This window comes from Xiphias gladius, chromosome 22 (assembly GCF_016859285.1).
Source record: "Xiphias gladius isolate SHS-SW01 ecotype Sanya breed wild chromosome 22, ASM1685928v1, whole genome shotgun sequence".
NCBI classification, from domain to species: Eukaryota; Metazoa; Chordata; class Actinopteri; order Istiophoriformes; family Xiphiidae; genus Xiphias; species Xiphias gladius.
This window is the reverse complement of record NC_053421.1, coordinates 30,105,612-30,116,243: the sequence shown is the minus strand read 5'-3', so window position 1 is coordinate 30,116,243 and position 10,632 is coordinate 30,105,612. Positions and strand designations below refer to the sequence as shown.

Genomic DNA, 10,632 nt, shown 5'->3' with positions numbered 1-10,632 from the left:
GTCATCGTCAGGGGTCAAAGGTCGGGACAGTCTGAGGAAGCTGCAGCTCATCATCAGATTATAACTAAAAAACCTGGTTATTAGTAACAAATGTGAAGTGATGCTGTTAACACACGCCCATAACAGAAAGAACAGGTTCACTGCATAAAGAACACATTTTAAACTGAAAAATGATTCATCTCAAATCTAGTTAAGAACACTTTTGATTAAAACAACTTTTCAATGACTTAAAAAACTAGGACGTAGGAAACTAATTTAAATTACGAAAAGTAAAACTTAACAAGTTGTAAAATATTTTCAAACTAAATGAAAAAATAATATAAATAAAAACTAATTCAAAAAAAAAAAAATCAAATACATCCATCGAAGTATTCATCAGTCGGTCAGCAGCGCCACCATGTGGTGAAAACAGGAACTGCATCAGTCCACAGGAAACATTTAATGATAAAACTGACTGAAGACTCGGCAGGTCAACGTTCAAATGTAAAGGTCTTTTTATATCAACGTCAGTAAATATCAAGATATTGAAAATTTACTTTCATCTACAAATCAACAACTGCTTATTAAGTTCACTCACTTAAGGAGCTGCTGCTGTGAAAATCTTAAGTGAGATGGTGCTCGTTATTTTCTCTGTGATTAGTAATAATTGATTACAGCGAAGAACGATGACGAAATGGCAGAAGCTGTAAACCAGTCGAAGCTTGGTATCGCTACGGCGTCAGGGTCGACGTCTCAGGTCTCACCTAACTGCAGGTGAACATCAGACTTTACTGATCAGAAACATCCGTTTCCTGTGTGTGATTCCGACTCAGCTCCTGCTCAGTGCATCCACTCACCGGGAGTTTATTTTCAGTCATTTACTCGTTAAGTGAAGTAACAGAAACGGCTGTTACATGAAGCGACAGCTTTGGTGCTGCAGTGTTTATTTCTATTCATTAAAAAAAAAAAAAAAAGACATTTGTCTGTTTTCTCTCACAGTAACAGAATCTCTGAGTTCCGGGCACAACGACACATTTTATAGACTGAATGATTTGTTATTTTTCCCGGTTAATCGATCCGTAGTGACTGTAACCGTTAGAGCAGCACTACTGATGTTCACTTGAAGCTGATGAGTCCAACAGATTTTTTTCATTGACTGAGGAAACATGGAGAATTCAGTTGTTTTTATTCAAAAACACTCTGGTTACAGCGACACGATGAGACGACAGGAATAAAAAAATAAAATGAGCTGAAAGAGGACGAGCGTCCGCTCCAGCTTCACGTTTCAAACTCAACACCACAATTCAGGTTCAAAAAGACGACACCACAGAAACCTACAAAGACCAGTTCACCGCTATTTACACAGACCAGAGACCAGGATCCACAGAGACCAGGAGGAGCCGGGCCGACCCCGAGCAGAGAGCCGCAGACCGACAGGTGACAGGTGAGGGGGGCGGGGTTGAAACAAAGGGTTAATGCAATAACAGTCGTTTTTGTAAGGAAGAAAAAAAAATATTCAACCAATCCTAGAGTGGCCGACTCCGTTGTCACAGCTCTGGATGGAATCGTCTCCATAGTAACAGGGTAATGTAGTATTTAGAGTCACAGACCAAAGTTAGTGGAAAAAAGGTGAAATTCTTCTTCCTGAACAACCTGAAATTCTGGTTCAGAAAGTTAACTGAGTGTTCAGAGAGGACAGATGTGGCTGGAAGAGAAGAGAGTGTGGACATTTTCTATCAGCAGATTGGAACTGGATTCACTAAAACTGCTGGACAGATGAAATCCAGCTAAGAAAACAGACTTGTTCCAGACTTGTTTTTCATTTACATGGCGTTAAAATCATAACTCAGACCCTGATTTCTGTCCAGGATTCTACTCTTCTACGTTATGTCCAGAGATCACCTCTCCACAGTCTGACGTTAAAGAAACGAGAGTCAGAAGATGAAAACCACAGACGGCGTGGGCGTGAATCGGTTTGGATTCTTAAACCTGGTCCAAGCGATAATCAATCAATCAACTACCAGATCAAACACACCTGCAGGTGTAAAACATCCAGAGGTGGAAGAAGTTTTCTTCACTGCATTTACCAAAACAAGAAAAGCACCAGGTTTTCTACTCCAGCATCTCCTCACGGATAAAATCCTTTGTAAAAACAAAATGCGTTTTTATTCTGTTGTACAATTTTCCAATGAATCAACATTTTCATCACTGACAACATGTCTGTGGGTGGAGGTAACTGCAGTGAGCTGATGTAGAATCCAACTCCTTACTATACTGTAAAAATACGCAGTGTTACTATGGATGTCGTATCATTGATTATTGATTAACTGATGAGCACCAGGTGGAGCTGATTTTACTTCCCTCACATACCGTTGGTGGAGTAGATGGAGTACAGCGGCACCGATGCATGGTCTGGCTCCACCTGAAGTACTGATCAGTGATCTGATCGCACGTTACCGGGCTAACGATGACATCATCAGTTGTGTGCAGGTAATGAAATGTGGTAATGAGTCGGAGGATAACTGATCCTGGACCTGATCTCGGGGCTGTGTTTCCTGTCTGTCTGCAGCTGGGAGGCGGCGGCGGCGCCCGGCGGGGTCAGAGGTCACCGGAGGAGCATTGGGGTGGGGGGGGGGTTTAACAGGTGTTTCAGTGTGTGAAGGTGGTTCATCTATTCATCGTCATCGTCGTCACCTTCATCCTCTGCGTCCCTCTTCCTCTTCTCCCCCCGAACACCGGCTCCATCCTCATCTGACAAACACACAAAATGTTTTTTCAGATCCAAGCGACTCTGTAACGTCTACAGCAGCATCGGAGCCTCTGGGGGGGTAAACGCTTACAACATTACGACCACATCTGCAGTAATGACCCCCAGTCTAAACCAGCCAAAATACAACAGCAGCTTTTCTGAGGAAAGTATGGCTGAATCATAAAACATTCAATCGCTTAGGCTTCAAAAATGTTTCACTTTATCTTCTGAGTTTTCGGACGGATCTGCTCTGGAGAATGTTTAAAAACTTTTTTTTTGGTTCCCTCTGATTTTGCCTGAAAAACTTTTTAAGTTTTGATTTTAAGTCATAAACAAGCAGATTATTTCTCCACATTTTGTATTTACAGCAAGCGTCTGTTGACCCTGATGATGTTTTAGGGTAAAAAATGTCAGTTTCGAGACCAAGCGTGCTGAATGTGGATGTGCTCCAAGTCAGCTCGGTGCATCAGAACCCTCCGACTTTTAATTTGCAGCTTTAAATCAGATATTCAGCGCTTACATCTCTGCACGAGTTTACAAGGAGAATTACATGCCGCAGCTGACCGAGAAGACAGAGTCAGATGAGGGGATTTTGTGCTGCCTTCATACAAACGCTGGTTTCTCAGACTGATTCTTTGCGCCTCATAATCATTGCAGGACTGTGTGGTGCTGAGCTGACGTCTTCACTTCTTTACTGTTGTTTTACCGTGTAAATGCCTTTTCTGCAAATCAGTTAATAATATCCAATAATTAATATTAATTGGGGACATGAATTCAACGATTCACAATAAATACTGACTTTGTAAGCAGCTACAATCAAAAACAACAAACTCTACATGAAGTTATTTCGTCCTGCAGCAGAGTTTTTAATCGGCAACACAAACCTCCATCTTCCTCTTCCTCCTCATCCTCCTCCTCCTCTTCAACATAGTCTCCATCGTCTTCCTCATCCTGAGAGGGAAACGACATGTCAATCAACAATAAAAAAGGTGACAGCTGCTGAATAAATTGTGCCTCTCGGTGGTCAAAGCGTGGAACCACATCAGCCGGTCCCCAACGACTTTCCCGTTTTATACCAACGGGAGATTCCACAGCACACGTGACTCAGAACGTCACAGTGTTTCTCCGGAGCTTTAACGCTCACGTCTGGAGCCTCTTCATCACCATCCACAGTCTCTCGTCATTGTTTTCCAGCTGTGAGCGGCTCATCCTCATCCTTTGTACAATGCATTGTGAGAGAAGCGTTCAACAACAGCACACGCACAGTCTGAAGAGTGTCTGCGTAGTCATCTTCATTATCTCAATGTGAGCTGATTAAAAACCAGCTCAGAGCTAGTGTGACCTCTGAGACAGCCGCTCACCTGGATTCCCTCCTTCATCAGGTACGACAGGCCGACCTCATCCTCGTCCCCGTCAGAGCCTTCCTCCTCATCCTCCTCATCCTCTTCATCATCCTCGTCTTCAGGTGGGCCGCCTTCATCCTCCTCATCTGGAACAAAATCTCAGCTCAACTTCAACCTGTTTCTGACTGTCACCTTATTGAATAACTGCCTTTAACTCAAACGATGGGATTGAAAAGAGGAAAAGAATGACGGCAGCTCTGGAGAAAGAACTCCGTCTTTCTTTCCCTGCAGAAGAGTTCAAGACCACAATAATCAAATAATCTCCTCTCACCAACTGTTCTCAGACTCTTTATTCTGGATACTGAATTGTAAAATGAAATCCCATCATCAAACACATTTTACAGAACCGTCAGTAAACCATGGCCCGGACTTACACTCCAAGTCTAGAGTGCACCGTAAAGAATCTGGTCCCCATTAAAATGTCAGGTCAGTACATCTGCGGCTGTTTTCAGTCTCACCGTTGTCAGCCTCGGAGTCGGGCACCTCGTTGTCCTCCTGGTCGTATCCGTCCAGATACGTGAGCTGAGGCAGCAGCTCGAACACACCCTCTCTGTAGTCGTTCAGCGTGGTCACTTCACAGCTGTACAGGTCCAGACTCTTCAGGTTCTTCAGGTTCTGCTGCAGGACCGGACAAAAAGACAGGGGACAGGATCAGTATGAGGACTAGGACCAGGAGAGCCCTCCTGAACGCTGCACACTACTGATACCAATACATGAGGAACCATGAGGTTGACAGCTGATCACACTGAAAGCTGCAGGGAGGTGTGCTGTGCTGCAGAGCTGCAACCATCAGCGGGGACTGGAGCAAAAAAAAACAACCAACCAACCTTCTTACTGTAGATTTAAAACTAGTTACAGAGGAGGCCCCCACATTATGACGTGTACACACTGTCCAGCTCTTTTTTTTTTTTTAAAGAAAGAAAAGGCGGGTGTCGCGCCGCGCTTTTAGATCAGCTGCCTCTTTCCACCGTGCGGTCGCTTCCCGCCCATTTTCATGTAAAAACGGTGGAGGCAGGTGCGGAAACGGCGGACAGTGTGTACATGCCCTCAGCCCACGACGCCTGCTAAACAAGTAAAACGAGGAGATTTCAGCTGTTCTGTAGAGCAGCCTTCAAATGCAGGCTGTAACCTACACTTTATTTAAACACGTGAGACCGATAGCGCTTCAGGGGAGCTGTGCAGCGTGCCGTTTCTTTTTCACCAATAATTTGCTTTATGAACCAGAACGGCGCCTGTACCCTAGTTACCGCCACATACTGACTTAATAAAGGCATAACATGGCATGAGACGAATAAGAAGTCCATGCTAGCTCGCCTGAAAGTAAAACAAAAACAAACCATAAAAAAAAGAAAAGCAACCAGCCCATGTAAAAAGGCTGCGCTGAAACAACTGCCACGAAGAGATGGACTAGGTGCTGCAAAGCCGGTTTGGGAGTTTTGTCCTCTAAAGATAGTCATGTTTTTATCTACACTGATCTCATACAAGGCCTCTCCGGAGAATCTTAATCCCTGCATTAGTCCAATAATGGATTAGTCAATGGAAAGAAAATTGTTCTGATAAGCAAATTGCCATTTAAGGTATTTTTCAAGCAAACTACAAAAGATCAAACAAAATGTTGCACATTGGGACTGCTTGCTTAGATTTCATGTGATCTACTGCAAAATTACAACTTTACTCTCAAATTATTACATTTTTTTTAAAGTTAAGATTTCATCTTGATATACTATTCCATAAAATTGCAATATTATAACAACAATGCTGTAATTCTTTTTGTAAAATTGCGACTTTTTCCAAATGAGATATTAACGATTTATATTAGGGCTGAATCCTATGATTACTTTCATCATCGATTAATCTGTTTATTATGTTCTGATTATGTCTTGTTTTGTCCGAAAAACCCAAAGACATTCAGTTTATTGTCATAGAAGACAACCCAAACCAGAATATATTCCCATTTGAGAAGCAGAAACCAGGATTTTTTGTATCTCTCAAAACAACAAAAAAATAAACTTGCGATTAATTACAGCGAGTAATCGATTATCAAAATAGCTGCCGATTAATTTTCTGTGGGTTGACTAATCAGTTCATATTTGCAGCTCCAATTCAGCTATTTATTAAATATAAGTAGGAAAACCAAATTTTAAATGCTTTCACTCTGCAACAGCAGTCTTACTAATCTTTCTAAGGCAAACTTTCCCCACTACTGACAGCAGGATGTACAGAAAAATTCCTTTGATATCAGAAAAATTAGAGCGTAAAAGGAAAAATGGTTAAGCTCGGGAAAAACTGAAAAATATGTAAAGAGGAAAAACAGTCTTTCTATCATGAAGTTAAATTATTTTCTGCTGAAAGTACATCCTGACACCGTCTTGTGGTTTTCTGTGGACACCTGTGTTCCTGTGGTTCCTGTCAGGAATATCAGAAAAAACTTTACCACAATCGCGCTGACATGTCCCACAGCTCAGGAGTTTTACTTCACTTCACTTTAGCCAGCGGAGTCTGGTGCCTGGGGAACTTCCCCTCAGCTCAGAGCCCGTGATACTTACCAGAGCCTTGATGGTGCTCAGCTCTTTGATCTTGTTCCCGCTCAGGTTCAGGTACGTCAGGTTGGGACATTTCTCTGCCAACTTGTCCATACCTCCCGAGATGGCGTTGTCACTCACCTCCAACTGAAACACACAGGTAAACACACAATGGCTAGAAACCAGGTACCGATATCTCCATTGCAGACGGAAGAAGTTAGAGCGGAAGACGAACTGAGACGGAAAGAGCGAAAACAACTGAGTCCAGCTGGAGAACAGAAGCGTGGGACTGACCTTGCGTAGTTTGGGCAGCGAGGGCAGTTTGGAGAGCGAGGCGAGGCCGACGTTCACCATACTGAGGATCTCCAGCTCTGTGTACTCGTCTGTCAGACCTTCAACCTCCCCATCGCTGGAGCGACAGTTATCCACCACCAGCTCCGCCACCTAATGAGACCAGACCACATCTTAATCCAACACGACTGACGGCAGAGACCGTCCACTCAGGACGGTCCGTTCTCTGTCCTAATAAAGCAGGAGCAGCTGGATGTTGCGTTCACTGATGCTGGATTAATACTGAACACTTTTCTTTGACGGTTAGAAAATGTGCATCCTCTTTGTGGCAATACAGCACAGATTTGTATGAAGTAGCATATCTGCACAATATAAACAACAGGAGGATAACTAGAGCCCGACCGAGAAAGCGTCCGATATCAGAGACGGACAGGTGACACCGACTTGTGAAACAGAAACAGAAGTAAGGCAAACTAAAGCCAGTGTCGGAGGAAGTACTCAGATCTTTTAATTCGGTAAAAGTTCCACTACAACTACGTGAAAATACTCTGATACAAGAAAATACTCGTTCAAAGTCTTATTAAGTGCTGGGTAGTTTTAATGTGTAAAAACCTGAAAACTTACACAAGCAGGACAAGTGAGAAATATGGCGATGGACACTACAAAGACACAAGTATGAGAACATTTCCACCTGATAACCAGTAACAATGTGATAAATGTAAAAGGCTAATTTAATGATTATCATTCTCCGATCACGTCACACTGCGGCTCGTTAAGTGCCACGTAAATATTGACCGTGAAGTCAATGAAAATATTTTATATCCGGGCTTTTTGGACGATGTATTTATTAATTGTACTGTAAAGTGTTGCACAGTGACATTTAACGCAGCTTCTGAACTAAAGTCCTGCAGATTTAACAGCAACCCTCAGGCTTCTGGGACTTTTATGGCCACATATGAGACTAAAGCTGTTAAAACCAGCGAGGGGTTGTGGGGATCCAGCTGCAGGCTTGAATGGCCGCTGTAAGGTTTGTAACCCCCCAGATGAGACTGCCTTTGTTGCATTTGACGCCCTGAGGCCTGATAAGTCTTCATCCACCTGTGGCTACCGAAAATCGATTAGCCCCACTCAGGAGACAGCGACTGTTGCTACTGATGTCAGTCAAATGTCTATTAGGCTGCTGCCTCTTTGTGTTTGAGATGAAAACCAATGATCATGTTTGTATTAAAAGATTTATTACACAAGCACGTTGCTGACGTTGTTACCGGCAAACTTGTGGACTCATCTGAGTCAAGTGTAGAGTAACTTTTCTTGTATCCCATTTTCAGATCAAATGTATGTATTGCTGGTTCAGTCCTCGCTGTCATCCTGCAACACTAGTCCTTCTACCATTTCTCGTGGCTGCAGTTTCTAAGTTCGAATGTAAATGAAAATGTACGTTTATGGCTCTGTGTTAACTTTGTTTTATGGTCCTGTCTACACACAGATCCACACACAAGAGAGTGAAGCGACCACCCACCAAATAAAGGCTGAATGAATCAAACTGCCTACTACTGCCCCAGAGACTGTTTCAAACTGTCCATATTTGTGAACTTTGAGCAATTTGAACCGTTGGGCGACCCAAGAAAAAAAAAATTAACCTGCAGCTATTTCGCTAATCGAATAATCGTTTTAGTCATTTTTAAGCAAAAGTATCAAACGTCTGCTGGTTTCAGCTTCTCACATGTGATGATTTCACGCTTCTTTGTGTCACATCACAGCGAGATGAATCTCAAGACATTTGAAGACGCCACCTTGGGCTGCGGGAAATTTCTTGCTCCTCTTTAACATGGTATAGACAAAACGATGATCTGCAGATTAATCGATGATGAAAATAATCGTCAGCTGCAGGCCTGGAAATTTGTCCAGCATCTGTGAAAACAGAAAAAAGGTGATCTCCTTTCTTTTCTTTAAAGGCCGATTTCGACCAGTCAGGATGGTCCGAACCGGTCTGGACCCAGGTGTAAGATCGGTCCTGAACCGGAAGGAAGAACATCATGGAGTGATGCATCTCCTCTAACAAACACTCTTTGATGAGCTGTCACCGTCAATGGGTCTCACACACAGACACACCTGTTGGCGTGAATCTGATTCAACCGGGAACAAAATACCGACCTATAAACATATGTAGCGTAGACACCACTACCTGCCCCGGTTACCGACCACCGGCAGCACGGCGTCGCTATAAAGTCGTCGTATTTCAGTAATGGAGGGAAACGCTCCGGATAAATAACGCTTCATTAACCAAACTGTTGCCGTGAAGACGCCAATTCTCGTCGGTGGATACGACGTTCCGATAGACTCCCTTCGGAAAAACCTCCAGACTCTACCGAATTTCCGTTATCTTTACATCCCTTATTTCTCCAGGTAAATCCGCCAGACGCTGACCTGACTTTCGGGCTGTGGTGCTGTGCCGTTCTTCACCACCAAAACAGAGCGGAGTGGGCGGGAACAGCACCGCGATCCAGTCGTAAAACTTCAGCCTAACCTAAGCGAAGGGCTGTTATGGGGTTAAATGCGAGCCGAATTGACCTGCAACACCCGAGGAACTGCGACAAGACGCAAATCGTGTCGAGGAGGAAATCCATATTGGTCTGTAATCAAGTAAACGTACGATTCGGCGATTTAAGAATTGAGTCCGGCTTGACGCGCCATCAGATAACAAACATCTTGGATAACCAACTATTTAACACTGAAGGTTAAAATGGTAGCCTGGTCGGCCGCGCGGTGAGCCGGGATGGTTCAAAGACCGTAACCGAAGCCGAACAAAACATGCGCGGGTGCAATTCTCTTTACTACCGAGACTCGGCACCGACCCCCGGCCACCTACCCCCGCCGTGCCTGTATAATGAGGGCTGGGCGCTCGCCAGGTTAGCCCGTGTGCTAACGGCAGGAGGCTCGCGCGAGGCTCCCGGGAGTCCCCACGAGCGGGCGAGAACTGAGAGCGCGAGAGAGAGGAGCTGCACGCGGCGGGCTCCTCCGGGATCGACCGCGGGAGTTTCCTCCATGTTGGAGCGGCGCGAAGTTGTTATCTGGGTCAAAATGTCGGAGCTGAACGGCAGAGACTGCTCGGAGAAAAGTCGACGTTTTCAGCATCGTCATGTCGGTTTGACTCCGCATCCTTCATCGTTTCTCGCGGAAATAAATAAATGAAAGTCCGCGCTGTTGTAGTTACGCACCTCCGCTGGGTTTCTGTTCCTCAGCTCCAGGCTGATCCTCTTCTTCATCTCCATGTTGAAGCCGCGCAGAGCCCAAAACAACTAAGTATATCAAAGGAAAACTGAAAACAAACCACGGTTCGGCGAGGCGCCCTCCTTCTCCAGCGGATACCAGGCGACAACTAAACCTCCATGTTCGCCTGCGCCCGACCTCCACCGAGAGACCACGCCCCCTCCGCGATGAATATGCCTCCGTTTCCAGATTCTGGTCTCTTATTGGCCCAGAGACGAGCCACTCATAAAAGCGCTCCCCCATGGGCTCTTTATGCAAGTCTGGTCTCTACGATTGGCTTGAATTGCGAAGGCGTTGCTTTACTGTAACCAATTACAAGGCGAACATGAAACATTTAAACTTTACAGACGCCCACTCTTTGTCCTTATTGGCGCCATATTTTACTGTTCGCTCGCTCTCTCTCATTCCCATGTCTGTT

At 44.5% G+C, this 10,632-nt stretch overlaps 1 protein-coding gene across 2 annotated transcripts; it reads right to left on the bottom strand.

Annotated features, from left to right (window-relative positions):
- Positions 1-1,148: 1,148 nt before the first annotated feature.
- On the bottom strand, positions 1,149-10,353 carry LOC120784689 (acidic leucine-rich nuclear phosphoprotein 32 family member E-like). 2 transcript variants are annotated; one of them, XM_040118685.1, is made up of 7 exons: positions 10,163-10,353; positions 6,948-7,097; positions 6,678-6,800; positions 4,590-4,749; positions 4,090-4,217; positions 3,613-3,679; positions 1,149-2,730 (listed from the first exon to the last, which is right to left on the bottom strand). In XM_040118685.1, exons 1-7 carry the CDS (start codon positions 10,214-10,216, stop codon positions 2,651-2,653), a joined length of 762 nt encoding a protein of 253 aa, XP_039974619.1. In that variant the 5' UTR covers positions 10,217-10,353; the 3' UTR covers positions 1,149-2,650. The 2 variants fall into 2 exon arrangements, with proteins under 2 accessions (XP_039974619.1, XP_039974620.1); XM_040118686.1 differs by lacking the exons at positions 1,149-2,730; positions 4,090-4,217 and having other exon boundaries at positions 3,628-3,679; positions 10,163-10,352.
- Positions 10,354-10,632: the final 279 nt, after the last annotated feature.